The following is a 26125-nucleotide window of genomic DNA, read 5'->3' as shown; positions in this document are numbered from 1 at the left end:
AATAACACAAACACTTTAAGCATTCAGTTGAAATTTAAGAGTTCAAATTACCAAAAATAAATCAAGTTTCTATATTAAGCTGCTTTAACTTGTATATGAATGATCCAGATCCTGCGTTTATAACAAATAATTACAAATGGCGTGTATCCGTTACTTATTAACAGAAGCACAATCGTCTTATCAGACGATATCTTATTAATTCAATTAATGTAAAAACTGCAAACTCCCATCACAGTAAGTCATTTTCTTCCATTATAAACTTAACATTGAGGAAAAAGCAGAGCTCAGTATTAATAGCTTAGGTTCTTGTTGAGTTCATTAACTTGAACTAGGCGAACGTTTCACCCAGTGGCGAAGCACTGGGTGTCGGTAAACTGGATTTAGCCCGGTCGGCCTAGTCTGATGAGGGACTCAGGATTTGTATTGTTTTGCGTTGACGCTGTTGCTACTCCTTTTCTCCGCCTGGTACTCCAATCTTGGCGAAAGAAACGGAGCAATACAAACACAACTTTAATCGAGAGCGCGTTACTGCCAGAACGCAAAGTAAACCGGATACCAGGTAAGTGAATGACGATGTACAAACCACGAAATGAAAAGATATGTTTACCTTTTTCTCAGTTGTATCTGGTCAGGGAGCTAGGCTAAAGCGCTAATGCACAGCTAGCTCGTCAGTATGAGTAGAGGGAGGGATAGCAGGGAGCTAGCAGCTGCAGTTACGTTGGCTTAAATTAAATAGGCGTAGATCTCTATTTCACACGTAGGAACCTTTAAGGATATCCCAAATATAGCAGTGTGTCTCTGTTACTTCAAAAATAACATCTTAAAGAACGTATATACAAAAATGCTAACTGGAATACAGAAAATAAGGAGTGTACGCCTGGAGAAATCCACTTCGATTTTGAGTTGACGTAAGACGTGGGCACAACGACGTACGTCACCACGTACGAATTTTTTTTTCCACAATAGCCCCCCCCCCCCCTTCTTCTGTCCACACCATTGTTTATTCTCCATTGACTACCTTGAAAGTGAGGTTTTCTGGTTCAAGAAAGAATAAACAAATATTACATTATTTATTTCTTCACAGTCAGTATTTCAGATTTCCAGTCAGTGGTGGAAGAACAAAGGAGTACTTGATTTTTTTCTTTCAACAAAGTAAAGTTGCGTGGAAGATTAAGTTTGACAGGATGTATTCAAGAACATTTTGTCTTGATTTTGGAGACAGCAGCAGCTCAGGAGGTAGATTACTGCCAACCATACTTGTCCAGTAAATGGAAGGTTGCAGATTTGATCCCGGCTCCCACCAAAGAATCCAGCTGTTGTGTCCTTGGGCAAAACACATAACCTGCCTTACCTGCTGGTGGTGATTGGAGGTACTGGTGGTGCCAGTGTTCGGCAGGCCTTGCCTCTGTCAGTACGTCCCAGGGCAGCTGTGGCTACATTGTAGCTCATCTCCACCAGCGTGTGTGTGTGTGTGTGTGTGTGTGTGTGTGTGTGTGTGTGTGTGTGTGTGTGTGTGTGTGTGTGTGTGTGTGTGTGTGTGTGTGTGTGTGTGTGAATGGGTGAATGACTGATTTTGTTGTAAAGCGCCTTGAAAGAGTTGTAAAACCCTAAGAAGGCACTATACATGTACAGGCTATTTACCACTTAAGTAAAATTATTAAAGTATGCATTTTCAAATGTACTTAAAAGTGAAATATTAAAAGTATTCAAATTACATTTAGGTATGTGTTGTGTATATAGAGCAATGCCCACGGATCTTGGGAAAATTGCTGTAAAAAATGAAATAGAGTAAAAGTTAAAAGTAGGCCTCAAGAAAATTACTTAAGTAAAGCACAGATACAAAATAAATTGTACTTAAGTACAGTAACTGAGTAGTTGTACTAATAAAGCACTTGCATTTCAATACATTCCATCACCGCAGATGTCTCAAAATTAATTCCCATTCAAACAAATTCCATTAATGTGAATCAATCATTCTCTAAGAGAGATTTTATAAAGCCACCAGATGCATTTCTAGTTTGATGGACTAATATGCATTTTCTGGAACTGTATTGCAAATATAAATTTAAAAAATATCATTGAAGTTAATTTAGCAGATTTTAAAAGTGTGGTACACTGAGGGCTGTGGTGGCCTCATGGAGGGGGCCATCGACTTGAACACTGATGCTAACCACTTAAACATTCTCCCTCTCCTGATAATAACATTTTACTCTCTTTGACATTGAATGTGCTACTACTAGTTTACCCATTTAATTGTGGATTCACTAGGATAAATACAATAAAGTTTATCTCTCACCAAATAGAATATTTACTAAGAAATCTCAATGTAACCATAGAAACTCTACTTGGTATATATATATATATATATATATATATATATATATATATATATATATATATTGTGTGTGCGTGCGTGCGTGCGTGCGTGTGTGTGAGTGAGAGAGAGAGTCTGCTCTGTCTTCTCCATCCCCAGTGAGTCGTGGCTAATGGCTGCTTAAACTGAGCCAGGATCCTCTGGAGGTTTCTTCCTGTTAAAAGGAAGTTTTCCTCTCCACTGTCGCTAAATGCTAGTATGAGGATTGCTGTAAAGACACTGACACTAGTCAGTGACTTGATGCAATTTGCTGGGTTCCTTCTATAGGAAACTTTTTACTGATTGACTTGTTGAACTGACCTGTATTGGAATGTTTACTGTGTGAAGTGCCTTGAGACGACTCTTGTCGTGATTTGGCGCTATATAAAGAAACTTGAATTGAATTGAATTGTAAAACATTTTTTAATAATTATTTCTGATTATAAGTGGTCACTGAGTTTTTCAAGCATTTTTACACCTATCTCCGGCATTAGCTTCTGGTAACTGTGAATTCGCATTAATGGCCCCGTCCATCTTGAGTTGAGCCTGCCCACAGGAAGGCTTTATTTCACAGCTAGGAGAGAGAGAGCTGAGAGTGTTTTGGTGATAGTGACTTTGCAACGTGGCTGAATGCATTCTGTTAGCCCATCAAAAGTGAGGTGTGTGCATATCATTAATAATAATGAGTAACCCTGCTAGTTTCAGAACACCTCTGCACCACCAAATGTTGCATCGCAGAGCAGGAGCATAATAGCTTTTTTTAATGACTCATAAGGCATTGGTTAAAATGGTAAATGGTAAATGGTAAATGGCCTGTATTTGATATAGCGCCTTCTAGAGTCCTGGAACCCCCCAAGGCGCTTTACCACACAATCAGTCATTCACCCATTCACACACACATTCACACACTGGTGGTGATGAGCTACGATGTAGCCACAGCTGCCCTGGGGCACACTGACAGAGGCGAGGCTGCCGAGCACAGGCGCCACCGGTCCCTCCGACCACCACCAGCAGGCAAGGTGGGTTAAGTGTCTTGCCCAAGGACACAACGACAGCGACAGACTGAGCGGTGCTCGAACCTGCAACCTTCCGATTACGGGGCGAGCACTTAACTCCTGTGCCACCGTCGCCCCGGTTTACACTAGAGAACACTGCAATGTATTGAATAAACAAGTAAACCACACCTTTAAGTTAAAAAAAATCACATTTTGGTGTCCCACAAGGACTAATAACTTGCTGATTTTGGCCCTTGTTTTAAAAAGTTAGGGTACCCCTGTTACAAACAAAAACATGAAGTCTTCATCATATTAATGAATAAAATACTTGCATCACATTTTATGCTTCAAAAACACACAAAGGATTACCACAGTTTAGGCCATACAGACAGGTGACACAAAAAATGTAAACACTTTCTTCGCAGTTTCTATTTCTTTAGCCTCCTCTTCATCTGGACCTATACAGGTTGGGGTTGCGTGATGTAGTGAGCTTGAAGCATGCAGAGACTTGGACTATGTTGTAAGTACCCCCTGTAGTTAAATACTTTAACTTTTTTTTTGTTCTCAAAATTGAATTTCAAGAAAAAGGGCTACACATTTTTGCAGTTTTGTTTTATTGGATTGAAGGATGCCCTGAACAGGTGCACGTTTCTTTTTAACGTAACTGCCATTTCAGCAACATGCAAACGCAGTTGATGCTGCAAGACTGTGTCATTTCATGTCAGCGGAAAGAGGAAATAGCCCTGCTTCAAGCTTTATCTAAAGTGTCTGCCCTCCCCTCAGAGCATGTAAAGGAGGATCTCCTGACTCTCTGAGAGCAGAAAAAACATTTCCAAACGACCGTGTCGCCCTACAGACCCCAAAACTACACGAGGATCATCTGAAAATGGTAGGTGAAGCTATGGCCAAAAGTCTGAGAGCTCCAGGATTTTACTATTTCTATGTATTTCTGTATTTATACATGTTTATATTTCTTAAATCATCAAGTTGGCCAACCTTCTTGGAGTTTCAAACAGGAAACCACATTTGTGCACACTGTGGCAAAACGTTTCCTGCTTTTAACGCACAAAATGGATTCTCCACTTTTATTTACATTTATTTATAACCCATAAACCAATTTACTTTATTGTATCGGGGGCATAAAAACTTTCTTTGAATCTGATCTACATTTGGTGCTACGTTTGCAGTCCAGCTCTTTGGTTGTGTGTGAAGTGGATGAAAGTCTAAAGGAGAAGCTGAGAAAGTTTAGATTTCGAAAAGAAACCAACAATGCTGCCATACTGAGTGAGTGCGACACGCCTAAAGTGAATGTTGGTGCAAAAGAAATCCAACACAAACTATAGCATTTAGTAAAAAATGCACATAAAAAGTCTGAAGAGTAATTCTTATGTTTCAGTGAAAATCGACATGGAGAAACAGCTTGTTGTCCTGGAGGAGGAATATGAGGCAAGATTGGTTTTTGTTTGTTTTAAAAGGGAAAGTGGGGTTGAGGGAATGCACGTGTGTTTCTGCTTCGAAAACAACCTCAATTTGTTTTCCAGGATATTTCCCTGGATGACCTGAAAGAGGAGCTTCCAGAGCGTCAACCTAGATATCCTAACAATGAGATAATAAGCAAAGGAGCAGGAGCCTGTTCAAGATGCACAGCTTGAGAGGCAGGGCGGTCTAACCTGGGGCAAATAACACGTCTTCACAATTTATCTGCAGTTAAAGTTTTGAAACACAGTTTAAGATACTGAAGTTTAAAGGCTTAGAATACTTGTTTGATCAATACATTTGCAGTGGTCTGTAGTAGGAATGGATGTCTTGTAAGTCATACTCGGAGGGGCATGTATAGTTAGACCATTTCCAGGAACTATAGTGACCCACATCACAGATGAGCTTCAGAGGGCAGAATTTGGAGTCTTGTTTCGTGATATTTGGGCGTCTCGCCTCAGATTGGATAACGGCAACTCAACTCGACCACTGACTTTAAACCTGAATGTTTAATCTCCACAAATAACGCAAGCCTGGCAAAGTTCTGCCATGTGCTGAAGTTGCTAATGCTAATGGTTAGCTTCTACTAGTCGAGACATTCTCTGCTGATTCCTGGATGCTAATCCAACAACAGCCTTCCCCGTCGTAAGTCAAGATGGGTGAGTCCATGAATGTTAAGTGACAGTGTGACGTAGATCTGTCAGGCTTTTGAAATCCTAGAGTTTCAACGTCTGTTTCTATCAGAAGCTAATGCAGGAGGTAAGTGTGGGAGACTTATTTTCATGTTTTAGGTCTGCTTCTTTTTAATCTATATATTTTACCCTTGGCAGCCATTTTTAGAAAATTCCGGGTAAATTTTCATCTCTATGCTGACGATTGTCAGCTTTATGTGGCACTAAAATCTGCTGACCCCGTGCAACCACTGACTGCCTGCCTGAGTGAAGTCAGGTCCTGGCTCTCGGCTAATTTTCTCCATCTTAACAGCTCCGAACTGGAGGCTATTTTCTTTGCCCCCTGCTCCCCCTCGTCTGTGGAGCCATCTCTGCCCCCTTCATTGTCAGTCTTGGTGAAGCCGACAATTACAAATTTGGGGGTCACTCTGGATGCTTTTTTAAAATGGATGCACAGATAAATCAGGTAGTCAGGTCGTGTTTCTTTCATCTTCGCCGGCTGGCTAAACTAAAATCTGTCCTGAACAAAAAAGATCTTCAGTCAGTTGTTCATGCTTTTGTAACGTCACGTCTGGACTATGCCAACTCACTTTTATATGGTATTCCCCCCTCTTCAGTTGTACGCCTCCAATTGGTACAGAATGGTGCCGCAAGGTTTCTTACGGGCATAGACTGACGGCAGCATATCACCCCTGTTTTGGCAAATTTACACTGGCTTCCAGTTCGGTTTCAGATTAAGTTCAAAATTCTCCTGTTGGTTTACAAATGTATTCATGAAATGGCCCCCTCCTATTTGGCACATCTTTTGAGTCCCTATGTTCCAGTGTAAACCCTGAGGTCCTCTGACCAGCACGTTCTGCTTGTCCCTCCTGCCCACTATATGGCCCGTGGTGAACGGGCTTTTTCAGTTTGTGCACCTAAACTTTGGAACCAACTCCACCTGATGGTCCAACTTGCCCCCTTCCTTCCCACTTTTAAAGAACGTTTGAAGACATATTTCTATTCCCTGGCCTTCCCGGCTGAGACTGTGACCCTTGTGCTTTCCTGTTTTTTGTTTTTTTGTTTTTTACTTTTTTTTTTTTTTTGTTTTATCTATTTTGGTGATGTATTGTCTTGTACAGCACTTTGGTTGGCGTTGTCGCCGTTTAAATGTGCTTTATAAATAAAGGTTGATGATGATGATGTTCAGCCTGCATGAAAAACTCAAAGTGACCCATTATAATAAAAAAAATCATTAATTTTTTTTTCAGCGTTCCACCCTGACGTTGGAGAAACCTTCTCAGAATTCCCAGACTTGTGTTGCTTCCTTGCCTCAACTTAAGCTCTTTTCTTGTCTGTTTTGCCAGAAAAATCACATTTTGACTCCCTGACCAACACTGCATTTCCTTGACAACCATGTACATTCATTGTCTATAGCTACAAATACATCCATGCAGATGGAAGAGTGTCTTATCCTCTCTGCTTCATATTCTCCAGTCCGATGGGTAAGTAGCTCCTGGAATCAGAAACTTTGCTGTTCAGTTGTGCATTCCTGAAGTGTGAGTGTGATTTTACAATAATTTCAGAAACAACTGACAACAGGGGGTGTGTGTTGGCAAGAATCTGGCAATACAATAAATATCCCAAACAGCAGAGGCAATGTTATTTATTGTGCTACTAAAAGCATGATGGTTCTTTAGTTGTGTATGGTAAATAAAAGTCAATCAAAAATGTGTGTGTGCGTGTGTGTGTGTGCGTGTGTCATTTTAACAGGGTGTAAACCAGAGCAGCAGATGATGTACGCAGGCAGCAAGAATCGGCTGATTCAAGCTGCAGAGCTCACAAAGGTGGATACTGCAAAACTGTGATCTCTAGTTCATAAACATCTTTTAGATGAAAAACAAAAAATACTTGAATGAATATCTTTGGAACGTGCTTTTTTCATGTGCATATGTTACTTGTTTATTAGTACTGGTTGAAATACAATTTGATTAGGTTAGAATCCTTGCAAGACCTAATGTTTATAAAATGGGATTTTATTATTTTGATATTTTCCACTTTGTTTTAAAATTAGGTCTTTGAAACAAGAAACGTTGATGACTTGACAGAAGAATGGCTGAAGAACCGGCTGGCATTTTTTCGCTGAATATATTCGTGTCTTCCATGTCAACATTCTCAGCCTTTTTCAAACATGACTATACATTTGATTTTCTTGTGCTCTGTGTATTAATAAATGATTTAATCAAAGCAGCTGAGTTTGGTTGTCAATTAAAGGTGCAATAGGTATGAATTCTACAGTGAAATAATCACAAAACAGTCTGATATCTCAATCATATTGAAAGGACGGATACATTGAAACTGAGTTCCTTCTCAACCGGCTGGAGGTTTGTCGATTTTTCTCCTCTTTAAAAGGCCATAGAAAATAAATAAATGAATAAATAGATAAAAGGCCATAGAAAAAATAAATAAATGAATAAAAGAACATAGAAAATGAATGAATAAATACATAAATAAAAGGTCATAGAAAATAAATAAACAAATAAATAAATGGCCATAGAGGGATGTAGGGTGTTTCTCAATTTCAAGGAACCTTGCCTTGATGTCTTGGCCCCGCCCCGGTTGCCTAGGAGATACGTCATCAGGAACTGCCAAGACGTGTCATGTTCTATCAAGGAGTGTGTTCTCCATTTGTTAGCCGTTTAGCTAGCTGAGCAAGGATACACGGGAGGTGTTTGTAGCCTAGCCTTATTGGTCAAAAATTGTCCAGAATACATCACTTTATCTTCAAAAGGATGGCGGATCAGAAGCCGGCAGCTACTTCGGGGGCAAGTTTCAGGTTTAAAAGTAAGTCAGCTAATTTAAAATGTTTTTTTTTTTTTTTTTTAGATCCAAAGAAGTTAGCTATGGTTGGTTAGTTGCAGCTTCGATGGCTAGCGGGTAGTAACTCACTTATATATTCAATTTAACAAATATATACACAATTTAAAGAGTAAAAAGCTCGTTATATATTTGTAATGCTTTGCTGCATTTTTTGTCAAAAACAGTAAAATAAAGTTAGAGGTTTATCCTTGCCTTTTTTTTTTGTTGAGTGATGCTGCTTTTGCAGCTGTAAACAATGGCACTACAGAGAGAGAAGAGCTGTTTTCAGACTCAAGCCCAGACTCTGAGCTCTCTCCCCCTGAGCCTGAGACCACTGGACTCAGTGGTCACCTTTAAAAAGCAGCTGAAAACTCACCTGTTCAGACTGGCTTTGTGTGACATTCATCACCACCCTCTCCTGATATTTCTACCAACTCTACCTTTCCTGGGTTCCACTGATTTCCCTCTTTCCCTTCCCTTACATTTTTAATCACTTTTTTTTTTCCAAATTTTTACCAAGTTTTAATTTTTTTAAAAATCTTCATGAATTTTTGGTTCCTGTTAAGCGCCTTGTGATTTTTATCTTTTGAGAGAAAAGATCCTTTTCTTTCCTAAAACACGGGAGACACGGCTGAAAATGCAGAGAGAAACAGACTAAATCACAGTAAATGTTTGGAAGTCTGTGCGTTAGTACGGTTAGTACTGTGGTAAAAACAAACGGTATTTAAGTGAATTTGCATTAATGAGCTACTAAAGCAGATAAGATCATTTACTCTTGCCCAACATATTTTACTGAGGATGCTTTTCTGCTCAACATCCAACTCCATAAAGCCAATGTTGCTCCATCTTCTTTACGCGCATGCCTTCATCCACGTGCTCGATGCTGCAGTAGCAACCGCACCTCGACGACACTTATGCACAATCGGGGTTTGCCAGCAGTCAAAATCTCTACCGTTGGCTAAATTTATATCAAATCAACTGTATACGTTTGTCGTGCATTACAAGTAGAAACCGTCATGAAACTCACAAAGGGAGCGGGATGTACAGAGAGGACTCTTGTTGTGAAACATGAACTGCAGTACCCAACTTTGACCATAAGGGGTCATTCTTCATGTAACTAAGCCAATTTAGAAGTAAACCATGTACCGTAATAATCCTTTGCTGATTAACTCTACACTGGAAGTTAATGAAGAGGCTGAGGATTTCTTCAGGAAGTACATATAACCAAACAAAATGCAAAGTCTGACCCTAATGTGACCTGCTGTTTATTATCAGTTGTAAAAACAAAGAGAAAAAGATATTTTTTACATGATGCTGACAGACAATAGTGGTGTACTAACAGCTACTGGTGAGTGATTTTCACCTACAACAAAAAAACCTGGACAGAAAACAGATGTCTCATGTCGACTCACACGTCTTTTACTTCATCAGACAGCTACAGCCCAGACGAACGTATTCTGTTTAATGACAGGGTAAAGGGGTTGTGTTTGGAGCCAAACATGCAGGTGACAAAAGGTGACTATCACCATGGCGATCGCCACTGTGCCGTAAAGGCTGCAGGTCTTATTCACTGTCACTGGCCTCACTGGAGTCAGACGCTTGCTCACTTCCACTCTGAGCCTGAACGTCTGAGTGGTCGCTGCTGCGGTCGCTGTGTGCCGGAGTGGCGCTGCGACTCCTGCTGGCTCGTCTGTTCCCCCCCTCATCCTCACTCCCGCTGCCCTCCTCCCCGCTGCTCCGAGCTGAATTCTTGGGCTCGTTGTCATCGCTGTCATCATCGCTACCAAAGATCTCTTCCTCGTCTCGCATTTCCCTAGCCCTCTCCTCGCCACTATCGCTACCACTGCCGCTTGCTTTCCTCCTTCGTTTCCCTCGATCCTCATCGTCTTCGCCCTCCTCTCCGCTTTGTTCCTGGTCTTCGTCTTCCCTCTCAGATTCACTGCCGGAGTTCTCCACCTCGCTTCCGCTGCCCTTTTCTTTCTCGTCACCTGGGGGAAAAAATAAAATAATAACAAATTCAGCAAAACACTGGAAATCACCGAAGAGGATTAGGGTTATGTACAAATTCTGACTTTTGACTTCTGAAATTAAAATCAGAATTATTATTTTCTGTTCGGTGACCCTAATCCTTTTCCGTAGGAAAAAAAATAACCCTCTTGGTTTTTTCCATTTTAAAAAGGATCTGGAATGATGAACTAAATGTGGCTCAAATCAGTTTAATGAGTTTTACCAGGTTAGCTCCACAAAGCCTATTCCTATTACCTATAATAAACATCAGATGAGATCCTCCTTAAAACACACAAAAATGTATTCATTCACATCTTCCAAGCACAAATCAAAAACGGTAGTGAAAACCTAGCTGACAAGTTCAACAGATGTCAAAAAACCGCTAAAACAAAGAGAACTAACCAGAATCCTGCATGTCCTTGTCCATGTCTTCCTCCTCATCCTCTGGCTCGTGGTTCTCCAGCTGAGCTTTACGGGCTTCCTGTTAGAAGTCACATTTTTAGCATTTTCAGATAATGCAGTGATGCGTAATAACACAGCCTATCGTTCATCACATTTATAGGTTCTGCTTTTACCAACACTGAGAAAAAGAGTCTGAATGAGCTTTAATGACTTTCACTGACCTGAGCTTCCAGCTCTTTCTCATTCATATCTCTGTGCTTACACACTAGTACAGCATTAGTAGTGGACTGGGCCCCAGCCTTGGCTCTCCTCTTACTCAAACGCACCCTGAAGGTCAGAAGAAACCATTTAAGGACACCCCCACGACTAAACCTATTCTTACTGCATGAACAGAAAACAACTGGAGTGAATGATGACCTCGTCTCCAGCTCGTTGTAGTAAACACCATCTCCATCTCTGAAGATGAAGAAGTAGTTCTCTTCGTAACCTTTGCTGGCTTTGTTTTTGACGTTCCAGTTGTACTCCCTCGCAATCTTGTAATCGTACCTGAGACACACGCAGAAGATGGTTTTATACTTGATACTGCAGCAGACTCCAGCAGGAGTCCTTCTAACAAGACAGAGAGAATATTTTGTGTTTCACTCACAGATCCTCTGGCATAAAGTCCAGTCCCTCCTCAAAGTCTCTCTTTCGCTTACGGAGCGTGTCTTCATTAGGCAGGAAGTAAGCCACAAACTGATTTCCTTCCTCGTCCATCATTCCTCTGCGTTAAACAATAAAGGGATGCTTTCAGAAAAAAAAAAACACCTTTTTGTGACGTATACTTATACCATCATTTCTTTAGCAGATACCTGATCATAGCTTGAGACATCATTTCCACTCCTGCTGGAGCAGAAATGTCCTTGGGTGCCGGATCAGAGTCGAAGATGACCTGAGCACACGGGTTGATCCACATCTGAGGAGAAAATGTGAGAGGAAGGTATTTATTCAGTTCTGCTAGTGAAGCAGCTACGAAAACAACAACGTGTGTGTGTGTGTGTGCGTATGTGTGTGTGTGTGTGCTCATTCTTTAGGCGGCAAGGTCACCTTAAAGTCAGGGAACACAGGGAGGATCTCCACAGGAGTAACTCTGGGTTTGCTGTAGTGCTGTGCGATCTGGAAACGAGAAACAACAACTTTTTGGTTTATTATCTCACCATACATGATGTTTTTCCACTTTTGCACCAAAAAGCTAATTTGCAGATTAATATTTTAAAGGTGAAAACACTTCTTGCGAGCACTTTTCTGTCTCAGTTGCAAATTGTCTGCCCAGCAGGCTGCATTGCTTCCCGCTGCTGTTGGACTCATGAATGACAATCCTAGGGCCGCCCACTCAAGTCGCTTGGTTTCAGTCACATGACCCTGTGTTGTGTTTGCACCTGAACTGATCCGCTCTGATCAGTACCTACACTTTCTTGTATATAGTAGCCATTTCTCTAATTATTGCCACTTTATATTATTATTTTATCATGATTGTATTCTTACTTCCTATATTTACGTATCCCCAGTTTGTATCTTTCTTTTTGCGCCAAGTACCACAGAAATTTCATGAATTCTTGTACATATGGCACTAAAACCCTGATTCTGATTCAGCTGGATGGGGTTATAGCAGCATCATCACGGCGCACCCCTCCCCATCCAGGTAGTCTTTAGTCCAGATGCCTCCTCCCCTCGACTGTAAACACTAACACCGGGTCTCACCATGTAGCTAGCAGGGAGTTTAATCTCCACAGTTGTGAAGAAGTGATTTTTTTCTTGTCCAGTCTGCACTTTAAATAATGTCTGGAACCAAAAAATGGACGTGTGCCAGTGAGAGAACAAGACTCCTGTCTAGTCTTCCTAAAGAAGAGTTTAATCATCAGAAAATGTTGGATTTTAACTTCAGGAGCTCTCAAAAAGTGACCGTGATTTGACAGACTGCTTGTTAAACCACCACCAGCACTAGAGATGCTTTACTTCTTCAAACCAGCACCAAATCTTTTTATATTTTAAATTCTTTGTTTTTGTGAAGCGCCTTGTGATTTTTATCTTGAGAGGCGCTATAGAAAAAGATTTTGTGTCTTTCATTCCAACGTTGAAACCACCTGGTGGAGAGTCATGTAGGTAATACCAAAATGCTAACTGCTAGCTGAAAGGTTATCAGAGAAAAACTGGGACCGATTCACCCCAGCTCTGTATGTGTCACCCTCCAGCTAAAGCCTGATTCATGCTTCTCCATCAGCTCCGCAAGGGACAGACACGCACGGATTGACGGAAGCGTTTTGCTCTCATTCTTCTCCGTCTCCTGGAGAGCGTTGCAAAGCAATTCCCCGGCAGGACAACAGAGGGCGTAGCACTGTTCTGTGGTATCCTATCATGTATCGGTCCAAGATAGTGTGTTTATTTTGTGTTTTTTGTATATAAGAGACTTTTTAACACAGACAAATTTGTCTCTCACCCTCCTCCACCTCTTCATGCGCTCGCCACCTCTAAACCCACGTTTCCTGTCATTTCTGTCCACAAATAAAACGCTTGCTGCGCATCTTTTCATTCCTCCAGTCACGGGGAATTAAACGTTCATATTTTTAGAGTTTTTTCGCGAGGTATTCTTCAAGCTTCTCCGTGTCTGCCGCTTGTTATCCTCGGCTCTCTTTATGTTTTTGAGGGCGCAACAGCGGCGCAGTAGACAGCAGCGGCGTCCTGACCAATCACAAGCTTGCATTCTCCGTCTCGACTGAAGGATGTTTAGAAAAGAGAGCTCTACTCCGTCCGTCCTTGCGGTGCTCTCCGGCAGGCCCGCAAGGACGTTGCGTGTCTCCGCACTGACGCAGACGGGAGAAGCATGAATCAGGCTTAAGAATTCTACGGGGGGGACTCGGCAATCACTGAGTGGGTCATGATGAATGACCCGCACCTGTATAGCGCCTTTCAGCGTCAGAGGACTCTAAAGCGCTTTACACTACAGTGAGTCATCCACAAACATATACACACACTGATGGTGATAAGCTACAGTGTAGCCACAGCTGCCCTGGGGCACACTGACAGAGACGAGGCTGCCTTGCACAAGTGCCACCGGTCCCTCAGACCACCACCAGTAGGCTAGGAGTGTGAAGTGTCTTGAGCAAAGGACACGACAGCAGAATTCGCTGCAGGGAGCCGGAATTTGTCCTGCAACCTTCTGGTTACTGGACAACCCGTTCTACCCGTGGGGCAGCAGTAGGTCAGGTGGTAGAGCGGGTTGCCTCATGATCGGAGGGTCATGGGTTCGATTCCAGATCCCGCCAGGGGTTTCCTGCTGTTGTGTCCTTGGGCAAGACACTTCACCCAACTTGCCTGTGTTAGTGGTGGTCAGAGGGGCCGACGGCGCCAAATGGCAGCCTCGCCTCTGTCAGACTTCCCCAGGGCGGCTGTGGCTACAAGTAGCTTACCATCACTAGCAGTGTGTGAATGTGAGAGTGTGTGAAAGCGTCTTTGGGTGTCTAGAAAAGCGCTATATGAGTTCTATGCATTATTTATTATTACCTCCTGAGCTACTGCTGCTAGTCTTTGGGTCTGCAGCCGTGCACTATTGTGGAATTAACACAGATAGAAGCTGGGTTTCATCAAATCCAAGCAGCTTATTTCTGGGTTAAAGGTATATCTCACAAAAAATAACATATTTATAAAAAATTACATCTCAGTAATGCCAACAGTAATATTTTATCATATAAAGCGTCAGCCGTTGCTTTGGGAGGTGTAAAATAGCATGATACAGGCCCTATAATTGTGGCGGGTTCCTGGTGAGTTCCTAAAATTCCCAAAACCATGGTTAACTGGATCAGGAATGCTGATCTTTGAGTTAGGTCTGGGTCCCTGCAGGAGCGCCAGGGCTCCATTGGACTTGTTCTTAACCTGTAACCTGGGTGAAGAGAGCCGGTTTCTGGGTTAAATCCCACCCACACAGGGTCAAACTGTGTCCACGAAGATAATCTTCATATAAAAGAACATGAAATGTTATTATTCAGAGCCGTTAAACAAACGTCAAACTTACCGATTTCTGAGCATCCTCGAATGTTTTCTCAATGGCAGAAATCTGACTGTCTCTGTCCTTGTAGATCTCTTCTTCTGTAAACTGCTGTTTCACAGAAACTCCAATCCTAAATGCAAAATAATAATTAAAAAAAGACGCCTACTAACACACACACACACACACACACACACAGACATATAAAACACACACTAAGAAAATCAAACTTACTTGACTTCCACCTTTTCATTAGATACACCATATCTGTTGAACTCTGTGGAGATGTATTCTGTTTTTCTCATCCACGGCACCACTTTTGCATGTTGTTGTGATCTTAAAAATGTAGAATAAACATATTCATTCCCCAACATTACAAAAAAATATGAAATGATAACGCCATATTTATCTTAGAGTTACCTTTTGGAACTGGACGGAGCCTGGATGTCTTCTTCCAACAGTTTTTCATCAGCAGGGTCCAAAAGAACTGAAAGGGTTAAATATTCAAATGTCTTTATTAACGTAACATAATCTAAATAGAAAACAACATATAAGGTGAGTCTGTAACTGGAAACTTACCGTTAGAATCTATGCGGTAGGTGTCTGGGTTAATGAGATCAATTGTCACCCCAAGGTCTGGTTCTGTCAGGAGCTCATGTTTGTGCTGCTTCTCCAGAGATGTAGCTTTATATTGAACAAACCTGTCAGAGCAGATCGATAAATGGTGTGTGTCTGTTTGTAACCTTATTTATCGAACTCAGAAAGCAGGAGAGTGAAACTACCGATGCTGATCGAATGGATATGTGATGAATTTGGGGTCAAAGGGGATGTCTGGCAGGCTGTTGCAGTACTTCACTCGACAGACAATTCCCGACCTGTCATGGGGACAAAAGAAAATGATAAGTCAAATCAATATGCATGACATGTAAGATATACATTTTAAAAGAGCTGAATTTACTTACCTTTCTGGAACAGTTCTGTGAGAAGATGGCCTACTGGGAAATAAAAGTAGTTTTTAAAAAATGCCAAGAAACCAGGAAAACTGCAACCTTTTAGCTTTGTCCCCCAAAATAACACTGGTGGAGACCTTTCACACCAACGAATGCAGCCCGAAGAATATTTACGTCGATAATAAACCAAATACACCAAAAGCCACAATGAGAACTGAAAGAAAACAAACGTTTGGATTTCTACTGTTTTTCTATATTGCAAAAATGCAAAACTATTCTATTAAACATAATTATTTTTTATATTTATTCCGACAGTCTTGAAAACACATTTTTTCTCCTTTCTTTCTTCCCATGGATCTCTGGAGGGAGCTCCAAGTCCCAGAGATCCAGGAGCTGCCCCAGAGCACAGGGACCCCAGGGAGACTGCAACCAGAAAAGCCCCTGCCCCCCTCGAGGGACGCAGTGGATTGCCCCGGAGGGCCACAACCAGCAGCGTCCCGGGAGATATCAGCAGCAAGCCCACAGGCCCGCCCGCAGCCTCCCACCCCCCAGCTGGCCGAACCCGGTACCCAGCAACCCAGGACCCACCACCGCCGCCGGGGACCCAGCAGAGCCCAGGGACCCAGATCCCACCAGGCAGCCACCGGGATTGATTAGGCAGACGCCAAAAATCTTAAACCCCCTGACCCGGGAGCCACGAACACTCAGGCAGACCAAGGCAACGCACTCCACATCAGGTGTGAGGGGGAGGGGAGACGAAGATGTATAGCATCAAAAGAAGTCCCATGAGAGGGGAGGAGTCAAAGGCCCCACCTGACATATATGGTCATACAAAGACACAGTCACACACTCCCTCCCTCATGCTCACACATGCACATACAACCAAAGACTTACAAAAATTCATGCCGGACACCCAATCATGCTCCCCATACACACCCTATTCACTCTGGTCCCGGTACTGCTGCACATGGGGTACAACCATTACCGGTTCCCAGAGTTCGACCCTTTCTGTTGGGGTGATGGTGAGCAGGCTCCCCGCCTAACGCTGAGCAAAGCAACCCACCACCCAGACCCCAACCAGACCTCCCTCCTAGCCTCCAGCCCCGGGAAGCTAAGCGACAACAGAGGTGTGCCAAGACCCCTAGTCTCCCTCCGCCTGCTCCAATACAGTGTTAGCGCATGTTGATGAGGTGTATTCATGGCTGTGGTGAGTGGGCAGTTCGGGCATCGTCTGGCCTACGCCAGCTGATGCCACCACACCACCCCACTTGCACCCACAGCCCTCAGTGTCTAAGTGCAGTTTAAAATTGGAAGTGGGCACTGGCACTCGGGATGAGACTGAAAAATCCCCCTGCCAAATGCCGTTAAATGTGCTCACTCCCAAGGCCCTAAGTAAGTAAGTAAGTCAGTAAGTAAAAGTTTATTTATATAGCGCCTTTCACAGATATAAATCCCAAAGCGCTGTACAACATGATAAAGATCAGGGCAAATACCTCTAACCAATAAAAACATCAGAAAAACAATAGCAGTGATAAAATCATGAGTATAAACAAAGTGAAGGTGTGAACCCGAACAAAGCCATCTTTTTGAACATTTAGGGAGGGAACGCCTGGATGAAAAGGTGAGTTTTTAGATGATTTTTAAAGACCTCTACAGTGTTAGAGAGACGGAGATTTGAAGGTAAAGTGGTAAAGTGTGTGTTTGCGTGGAATGTCGGTGGTGGAAGTGTTTAAGGTGCAAATAAAATTGGGAGGGCTAAAAAAACACTTTTTACAATGCATCACAACCCAAAGTATGGTCCGATCTAAACAATCCCTGAGTAATTATAAACCTGAAACTTTGTTTCAAGTTTTTATGGCAAAAATATATATATAAACTTTTAGTTTCTAAGACTCTTTTATAATAAACATCAGACAAAACGTGTAAAAGTGTGCAATAGTATGTTCGAGTGCAAAAACAAGCAACTAACACATTACTTTTAGTTTTTTATACCCTTAAGTTTTTTGAATGATATAAAGCATTAAATTATAATTCACTGTGTTAGTAAAAATATTTACTCAAAGCAGTAATTAAAAACGTGCACACTCGTTTACACCAGTAAGCACATTAGCTCAAGAGGCTAGCATAAACTACTTTAGTTTATTTTGGCGATTTTGTTACTATTAAAGAAAACAAATATTAACCAGATTAATTGACTTAGGAACTTACGAGCCATTTTACTCCACGTACATTTACGTAAACATGTATATAAATTGACAAGTATACACAACTAAATAACTTAAAAATTAATAAACGTACCTGTGACCGTCCTCCCGTTGAGCTTGTGTCTGAATCGTAGGAGCCATGTTTTAGAGAAACCGCTCCCAACTAAAAGCGACTAATCAACACAGAATTGACAGTAGATACCCGAAAAATTAATTTCTATAACGCACGGAAGCCAAATCTACACAAAAAACAACAGACAACACATTTTTGTTGAGCCTACGGCAAAACACATCCGGGTGATTTAAGGATTAGCTTAAGAGCGCCACCTTCCGTCTTGGAGGAGAATATCCATGTAAAAAATACTGTTTAGATGGGAAAAAATAAACAACTTCAACTTAATAATTCATTTTATTTAGTAAATTCAAACAATAGACATTCAAGTATATGAAAACAGGCCTAAATCGAATGTTCTCAATAAAAAATGGAAAATACTAACAGACGAAATGTTTTAGATTCTAAATATTTTTAAATTTGTAATGCAAAATATATAATACACGCAATTATATCAGTAAAATTGAATAAGCAATTAAACAGAGCAATATCCTTGTACAACGAAAATAAAGTTCAACAACATGTAATAGAAATGTGTGGAAAAATTAGGGATTGACAAATGTGAAAATGTTTTCATTGCTATTCATAAAAGTCGATCAAATAATTAGAGAATGCAGAATATATAAAACATAGAAAAATCATCAACAAAGTATTCTGTCATATTTAATACTCAAAAATAGCTTAGTGTTAGAAGTTGTAATACACAACCTGATCTTATTGCTGTAAATAAACAGACACGTGTTCAGTTGAACAGATTTACTGTAACCTGTTATCTAAAATGAAAAATATTTATAATACTGAGAGCAAGTAATAATTGCATAGAATCATTTTAGTGGAAAAAATTGTATGTAGTTTAGAAGTTTTAAAAACAAAAACACACAGATTCACTCTGCATTTTCAACTTGGCTCTTCCAAAATCTGGCAATACAGGTTTGCAGCTATGGAAAAGATGTATAAAGCTTTTGGATGAAAATTGCACTTCACCAAAAATGCACCTCTTCATTTGTTATTCAAAGTGGGTTGTGCATGTTATTGTGACATGCAAAAGAAGAGGAGTGGCTGGTTTTCTTTATCTTTTCTTCAGTCAAAACAACTGCAGCATCCCTGCATGAACTTGTTGGTCCAAGTTCAAGTCTGAATCTCTGTCTGTACAGGGCTGTCAAGTCTGCAGAAAGGAACAAAATTAAAACGTGCATGCAACAACCTTATCAAAATCAGACCTAAACGCAGTTAATCAAAAGATTGCATGCCTGCTCAACATGTACATCATCTCTCCAGGATCATCTGCGACCACCCTGTAACATCAAATAAATACAAAGGAAATAAAACTTTCATTGCATGCTATTTTACTTTCACTTATATGAATCCATTTTTATTTGCAGGATGTGTACAAAGCAAATGAAACCACGTCTTACCCATCTCTCCAGTGGTAAAACACCTGATCCTGGTAAAACATGGACAGAAACAACCATACGTTTATTGTCTCGACCCAGAAGATGACAAACAGGAACCATAGCGACGAAAGAAAGATCTCACTCAACATCTTGAAGTTCTGTGAGGGGAGAAGTCAATAAAAACAGAATAGACAACGTGATTGGTTAAATGGGTCAAACGGAATCCCCGCAATACCAAGCCGGACGTCAACAATGATGGCTAAAAACGTAGAAACTGTACTTTTAACATGTGTACTTACTCAGGACCTTCTTCAATTTTGTTTACAAAGCTCGTCACAATGCACATCAGGCAGACTTCCGCTTATTACTGGCTGGGCTCACCCGATTGGTTATTAGGAAGGCACGTGCCGCTCGAGAGACAGCTGCGCGCATGCTGCGCGCGCTCCCGCAACACCGGCTGACCGGATGTTGTCAACTTGTTTTTGTTCTTGTTAAATTATTCTACTATGTTCTAATTTTTAAGGCTTAATTTGTTTCCATCTTGATTTCTTTGGGCTTTAATTTTATTCCTCGGTTAATTTATTATATTTACTAGTTTAATAAAGCCAGAAAAAGTGCAAGCTGGCAAAGCCACCAGAAAAAGTACAAGCTGGCAAAGCCACCGTACGTCGTCCCAGCGACCACGGTGACTGCACTTCAAATATAAAATCCAAAAACAATGAATCAATCACTACAGACAACATTGAGGCTTGAATAGAACAATTTTTTTAGTTTTGCACAGCAGTCATCAACGCTTGCTTTTCATTACAGTGAAAGAAATTTATTTTGTTCACACCTGTGACCACAGAACCTGACATGTTATAGACTCACAATTAATATTTATATGGATATATCAGATTAGAATTTAAACTAAACTAAAAAAAGAGGGTGCGTAAGGAGCAGTCAAAATGTCAGAAAAAACAAATTTGAGTGCTGAGAAGAAATGTTGAAACAAAGATATTTTCCAAAATTTTCCAAGTGAATGCAAGTAATGTGCCAGAGTGTGACTCCACCCAGGGATTGACCAACCCTTAAGTACAAGTCACCCCCTGACCGGATCTTGTGGTGCGATCTGGTCATAGGCGTCATTTTAACCGGGGACGCTGGGGACATGTCCCCGGCAAAATTTGTGATTGGCAGCTGCGTCCCCCCCACTTTCAAAAAAGCCTGCTGATGAGGATTTTCATTTTTGTTTTTACCAGCTCAGATCTTATGGGCTCGACACACGGGAGGCGACAACCGACCGCGATCAGCGAAATTTGTCGCCGTCACTTTTATTACCTGACACACGGGAGGCGACCCGCGGCAGCGGCAAAGCCGTTGACGAAAATCGAATCTTCCGTTGTTTTGATTGGCTGTTTCAGGTTGGAGGGAATTAAGGTTATTTAAGTGGTTCAGAGTAAAAAAGCGGTAGATGTGATGTTTCACAAGGTGCTGCTAGAGCTGTGTGAAATCTCCCTTTTGATTTTACTATATAAAAAAAACCCGAGAATGGGTTAATCCCATAATAAAAACCAGAGAAAGAAACGGAGAATACCATCATTTAATGAGGGACCTCAAGGACGACCCTGATAAATCCCGGACCTACTTTCGCCTCAGCCCAGAGCTATTTGCCCATCTTCTCACCCTGGTAACCCCAAAGATAGAGAAGATTCACACAAACATGAGAGAACCAATAAGCCCAGAAGAACAACTTGCCATCTGTCCAAGGTGAGTTAATATGATACAGTAATTATATTTTCATATACACTCACCTAAAGGACTATTAGGAACATCTGTTCAATATTAGTATGGTGTTCCAAATAATCCTTTAGGTGAGTGTGTTTTCTTATTACCATAATTCAATCAATCAATCAAAGCTTTATTTATAAAGCGCCTTCCGCAACCCTGTCAGGAAGCCCAAAGCGCTGGGCTTTTTAAAATTATTTTTCACGTGTTTACAATAGCCCCATGACACTGTGTGAAGTAGTCATTTGTAATGTTCATAATGTATCACAACATATAGAAAGTAGAAAAGTTTTTATTAAAACTCACAGCGCTCGACTTGAACGAAACGAGGTAGGCAACAACAAAGAAAATTATAGTATATAATCTGCAGTGCCTAAAATGTGCTTTGCTGCAATATATTAAATTAAAATTAAATAACAAATAACTGCCCTCTGGGTCTGTATTAAAGAACAAACATACACAGACTATGCTGTGTGTAGAACAGGTGAACTACAAAAAAAATAAACTTGTAGAAATGTCACTCCTCTCCAAATTCAATTTTGTGGAGCACTTTCATGATCTCCACCTTGGCCATAGATTTTCTAGCTCCTGTCAGACGCCTGAATGTTGGCAAAAGGCTCTGAAGGTACAGTTCATCCTCATCACCCTGCTTCAGCTGGGCTTGAATGTTGTCCAACCTGTTGAGGATGGTTGCTTCAAAGCTGTCAGCAGGCCGCTTTCGTTTTCCATGAGCTGACTGGTGTGTTTGTTGAATTGAAGATGGCTGCTGGAATGACTGGTCAAGTGAGAATGGACTACTGGTGTCACTGACCATATCAGGGTTGTGTGAAAAAACACTGGAGCTATCTTCCTCCTCTAGTGCTGGTTCCAGAGTCGATATGATCTCCTCTTCTTGCTGGAGGTCATCTGCTGTTAGGTTTCCACTTGTGACTCGCTCTTTGAGGTGTGGCTCCAGGAAGGACATGATCTGATAGTACTTCCAAGTCTTCTGCCCGCCAGCAGCTGAACCACTCTTTCTTTCTTTCAGAGATTTGCAGACTCGCATGTATGTGTCTCTTAGATTTTTCCACCGCTTTTTGGCCTTTTCACCTGCAAAACCAGAATAAAATGCATAATCTTATCAATATTTTACTTTAAAATTGAAGTACAAGTCTGATATAATGTTACCAATACAAAAAATGTTAATAACCATATTACAAACAAACACTGATGTCATTTTTCCTTTTTCAGATTTCTTGCAACAGGAGACTCCTTCTCCGTTTCAACTACCGTGTGGGGCGCTCAACAGTTGGAGAAATAGCGGGCGATGATGTCTCACAGGCCATTTGGGATGTGCTGCAGCCTGAATACATGCCAGAGCCAACAATGGAAGATTGGAACGCCACTGAAGAGGGTTTCAGAGAACGATGGAACTTTCCAAACTGTATAGGTGCTCCTGACGGAAAGCATGTTGTGTTGCAAGCGCCTCCATCTTCTGGCTCTAAATATTACAACTACAAAGGCAGCCACTCTATTGTCCTTCTAGCTGTGGTAGATGCTCATTATATGTTTAGAGTTATTGATGTGGGTGGTTATGGGAGAAACAGTGACGGGGGCATACTGTCAGAGTCTCCCCTGGGGAAACACTTAAAGGCTGGGACACTGAGCGTACCTGAAGACACCACACTACAAGGCTCAGAGCACCTGGGTCCAATGCCACACGTACTGGTGGCAGATGAAGCATTCCCCCTTCAACGCCACATTATGAGACCATATCCAGGTAAAAATCTAGAGAGAAACAAGAGATGCCACAACTACCGCCTGTCTCGCGCCAGAAGAATAGTAGAAAATGCATTTGGCATCCTTTCTGCACAGTGGCGTGTGTATCGACATGTTGTGGGTATCTGCCCAAAGAAAGCCGACCGTATATCACCACAGTCAATGAGGCAATTCTACACCACTATCGAGTCCATCCTCACCTCCTCAATCACCGTGTGGTACGCTGGAGCTACCACCAGGGACAAGAAGAGGCTGCAGCGTGTCGTGCGCTCTGCAGAGAAGGTCATTGGCTGCAAACTCCCCTCCATTCAAGATCCGTACCCCTCTAGGACATTGAGGTGTGCAGGTCGGATAGTAGCTGACTCGTCTCACCCTGGACACAGTCTATTCGACTCGCTCCCATCGGGCAGAAGGCTCAGATCCATTCGGACCAGAACCTCTTGCCACAAAAACAGTTTCTTCCCCTCTGCAGTTGGACTTTTGAAGGAAAATCCTAGGGCAGCCCACTCAAGTTGATTGGTCCCAGTCACGTGACCCGATGCTGTGCTTGAACCATTCAACAAATACTCAGATTAATACCTACACGGAGTAGATAGCTGCTTCTCTAATTCCTGCCACTTTTTACATTAATAATTTTATCATGAGTGTTTTATTAGTTCTTATATTTGCTTATCTCTTAATTAATTTTTTTTCTCTTACCTTCTGCACCAAAATACCGCAGCAATTTCCTAATGTTGTGACTTGGCACACATATGGCAATAAAAACTTCTGATTCTGATTCTGATTGTGAAGGCCACCTGTGTTCTTCAAAACTACATGCGGAAAAATGGTGAGGTTGACAGAGCTATACCTCAAGCATCACCCACTGACAACATGACAACAAATGATGGTTTGCAGCCCATCCCTCACACTGGATCCAACAACTCAAGCAGAGAGGCTTATAGAATAAGAGACAAATTCTGTGATTACTTCTCCTCACCAGCTGGAGAAGTGCCCTGGCAGCATGACATAGTTTGAAATTATGATGACCACATGCCCTCTTTTCTCAGAACACTTCCACTTTTCTTTCTGATCATTTTTTTAATGAATCCAGGGAGCATTTATTTTTCACAAAATTCAGAAATAAGACTTTAAATATGTTGAAAGGAAAGTTTTCTTTAACTAAACGGAGTACAGTTGGAAGTGTTTCAGTCCTGGGCCAAGAGCCCTTGAAAGTAAAAATATGATCATCCTAATAAAATGTAAAAGAAATGTTTCACAACCAATAAAGCAATCCAATAAATTTGTTGCATTTAAAAAAAACGTTAGAAAAGCAATTATTGATAATATTGTTTGTCACCCAAAAAAGAATGACGTTTTAAGTGATTAGATTGTACATGCATAAACGTGTTTCGTTAGGTTTGCTATTGCACTAGATAAACTTACAAAACCCTTTAGCGGTCGTAAAGTACACTTACCTGATGTGTTAATTCTGGCACCAACAAGTTCCCATGCCGCGGCCTTTTTGTGAATATCTCTATATTCTTTCGCAGCGGTATTGTAAAGTTCGGGGAAGTCCGTCACAGCAACAATCAGCTTCTCCTCCATGTTTGCTCGGAGATGTACGGAGCATCCTGCCCGCTCATTGGTCAGTGAATAAAACCTCCGTTGATTGGTCCTCGTCCGAGCGACAGCGATTATTAGACAGATTTCTCACCATAACATGCAAAACTAACAAAACGTTTAGTATGTTCAGCTTAGAGTTGCAAGCACTACATGTAACACTGGTTTTAAACGCACTCTTCTTTAGTGTGTTTAGTAAAATAAAAACATTTCACCCAAAAGTTGTTGTTATACGGTGAGGTGCAATTTTGGATTTCGAGTTCTGAAATTCTTCTGAGTTTCTGGCTGGGAGGTCCGACTTTGGGTGGCATTTCATTTGATGTCTCCTACTCGGAGCTCGGGATTTCCGAGTTCCGAGGACAAATCAAACGCACCATTACTTTACCATTACCACCATAACTTGGGGCAGCAGTAACTCAACAGGTTGAAGAGGATGTCCAGTAATCGGAAGGTTGCAGATTCAATCCCAGCTCTGGACAGATAATTCTGCTGTTGTGTCCTTGGGCAGATCACAACATGCCCTATAGGTTATAAATTGTAAGTCGCTTAGGATAAAAGTGTCCGCTAAATGAATAAACATAAACCTAACCCGCCATGCCTGCTGGTGGTGGTCGGAGGGACCGGTGGCGCCTGTGCTCGGCAGCCTCGCCTCTGTCAGTGCGCCCCAGGGCAGCTGTGGCTACATCGTAGCTCATCATCACCAGCGTGTGAATGAATGAGTGATACACTGTAGAGTGAAGCACTTTGTAGTCCTCTGACTCTGAAAGGCACTATAGTGAGGGTCATTTATCATTACTCCATCCAAACTTCCTGTTTGAAAAATCTGCTTAAAGAAGGCATTGCTAGGCGAACCAAGAGAGATGATCTGAGACAGTGACTGACAGCAACCCCGCTCAACCCCACCCTCACGGAAAGACCCTCTCGGAGTTTCGCCGTTAAGCACACGCGTGATCACTGGAAGCTTCAGTGTGCATTGGATACAACCAAGTAGTGATGTGTGGGTCGCGAACGAACCAGCTCTAAGAGCCGGCTCTTTGAGGTGAACGACGGGAGCCGGCTCGTCGTTGGGAGCCGTCCCTTCCCCTCCCCCCTGCCCCGGTGAAAGCCACAGGCGATTGGTCAACATGTGTAACTGTGTGTCCAGACTGTCCACACACAGAGCAGTAGGGGCGGGGAAGAGGGACGATCATACTCCGACAGACACATAGCAGAGCACATGTGGGAGGAGGGAGACGAGAGGGAATGAGGAGGAGGAAAAAGGCGAGCGAGAACAATGCGGCTCAAAAATTGAAGCAATATCCTGGAAGTACCAAAATTGCAGTTCCACCCTCATCCGCTGGGGGCTGGTGTCAGAATCGAGCAAATCCTCATTGACTCCCATGTTAAAAATACCAATTTCACAGCAGAAATAAACATGTTTACAGCCTGGTACCAAAAGATGTTTTTGGTTTAAATGATCTAGTTTACACTCATGACAACTCTGAGGGGGGTGAATTTTTTTCTCACTCTTCTGTTTAAGTGTATTAAAATCCTAAAATTCTGTATAATTAATGAGCATCAGACCCACGTGACCAC

The 26125-nt window shown here is 41.8% G+C and overlaps 3 protein-coding genes and 1 long non-coding RNA gene across 5 annotated transcripts; 1 reads left to right on the top strand and 3 right to left on the bottom strand.

Moving 5' to 3' along the window:
* The first annotated feature begins 414 nt into the window (after positions 1 to 414).
* Positions 415 to 7721, top strand: LOC107380113 (glia maturation factor gamma). The gene is made up of 9 exons (XM_054742564.2): positions 415 to 559; positions 3774 to 3868; positions 4132 to 4237; positions 4536 to 4632; positions 4745 to 4794; positions 4890 to 4939; positions 6897 to 6979; positions 7248 to 7321; positions 7549 to 7721. The coding sequence occupies exons 2-9, from the start codon at positions 3864 to 3866 to the stop codon at positions 7618 to 7620; spliced, it is 537 nt and encodes a 178-aa protein (XP_054598539.1). The 5' UTR covers positions 415 to 559; positions 3774 to 3863; the 3' UTR covers positions 7621 to 7721.
* Positions 7722 to 9582: 1861 nt separating this feature from the next.
* paf1 (PAF1 homolog, Paf1/RNA polymerase II complex component) lies at positions 9583 to 18225 on the bottom strand. Of its 2 annotated transcripts, none has more exons than XM_015951182.3 (14): positions 18012 to 18225; positions 15726 to 15758; positions 15546 to 15638; positions 15343 to 15464; positions 15184 to 15250; positions 14998 to 15099; positions 14791 to 14896; positions 11829 to 11897; positions 11594 to 11697; positions 11389 to 11505; positions 11160 to 11288; positions 10964 to 11069; positions 10743 to 10821; positions 9583 to 10321 (listed from the first exon to the last, which is right to left on the bottom strand). In XM_015951182.3, exons 1-14 carry the CDS (start codon positions 18056 to 18058, stop codon positions 9897 to 9899), a joined length of 1599 nt encoding a protein of 532 aa, XP_015806668.1. In that variant the 5' UTR covers positions 18059 to 18225; the 3' UTR covers positions 9583 to 9896. The 2 variants fall into 2 exon arrangements, with proteins under 2 accessions (XP_015806668.1, XP_015806669.1); XM_015951183.3 differs by having other exon boundaries at positions 15726 to 15755; positions 18012 to 18215.
* Positions 18226 to 18508: 283 nt separating this feature from the next.
* Positions 18509 to 19843, bottom strand: LOC139062521 (uncharacterized). The gene is made up of 4 exons (XR_011516063.1): positions 19723 to 19843; positions 19445 to 19581; positions 19280 to 19324; positions 18509 to 19194 (listed from the first exon to the last, which is right to left on the bottom strand). It is a non-coding gene; the product is annotated as an uncharacterized lncRNA (long non-coding RNA).
* Positions 19844 to 21466: 1623 nt separating this feature from the next.
* LOC107380116 (transcription factor Adf-1) lies at positions 21467 to 24556 on the bottom strand. The gene is made up of 2 exons (XM_015951186.3): positions 24406 to 24556; positions 21467 to 22279 (listed from the first exon to the last, which is right to left on the bottom strand). Exons 1-2 carry the CDS (start codon positions 24533 to 24535, stop codon positions 21708 to 21710), a joined length of 702 nt encoding a protein of 233 aa, XP_015806672.1. The 5' UTR covers positions 24536 to 24556; the 3' UTR covers positions 21467 to 21707.
* Between the last annotated feature and the right edge of the window lie 1569 nt (positions 24557 to 26125).

This window comes from Nothobranchius furzeri, chromosome 13, assembly GCF_043380555.1.
Source record: "Nothobranchius furzeri strain GRZ-AD chromosome 13, NfurGRZ-RIMD1, whole genome shotgun sequence".
Lineage (NCBI taxonomy): Eukaryota > Metazoa > Chordata > Actinopteri > Cyprinodontiformes > Nothobranchiidae > Nothobranchius > Nothobranchius furzeri.
The sequence above is the reverse complement of the archived record's forward strand: the minus strand, read 5'-3'. Positions and strand labels throughout refer to the sequence as shown.

What these genes read in the sequence shown, in the direction of transcription:
- LOC107380113 (XM_054742564.2), top strand. An exon ending in CAACAATGCTGCCATACTGA is followed by an intron (nt 4,633 to 4,744) that starts GTGAGTGCGACA and finishes CTTATGTTTCAG; the next exon opens with TGAAAATCGACATGGAGAAA. An exon ending in TCCTGGAGGAGGAATATGAG is followed by an intron (nt 4,795 to 4,889) that starts GCAAGATTGGTT and finishes TTTGTTTTCCAG; the next exon opens with GATATTTCCCTGGATGACCT.
- paf1 (XM_015951182.3), bottom strand. Translation starts at nt 18,058, where the DNA reads ATGGCTCCTACGATTCAGACACAAGCTCAACGGGAGGACGGTCACAG. An exon ending in CAACGGGAGGACGGTCACAG is followed by an intron (nt 15,759 to 18,011) that starts GTACGTTTATTA and finishes TTTATTTCCCAG; the next exon opens with TAGGCCATCTTCTCACAGAA. An exon ending in AATGAAAAGGTGGAAGTCAA is followed by an intron (nt 14,897 to 14,997) that starts GTAAGTTTGATT and finishes TTTTGCATTTAG; the next exon opens with GATTGGAGTTTCTGTGAAAC.
- LOC107380116 (XM_015951186.3), bottom strand. Translation starts at nt 24,535, where the DNA reads ATGGAGGAGAAGCTGATTGTTGCTGTGACGGACTTCCCCGAACTTTAC. An exon ending in TGCCAGAATTAACACATCAG is followed by an intron (nt 22,280 to 24,405) that starts GTAAGTGTACTT and finishes CTGGTTTTGCAG; the next exon opens with GTGAAAAGGCCAAAAAGCGG.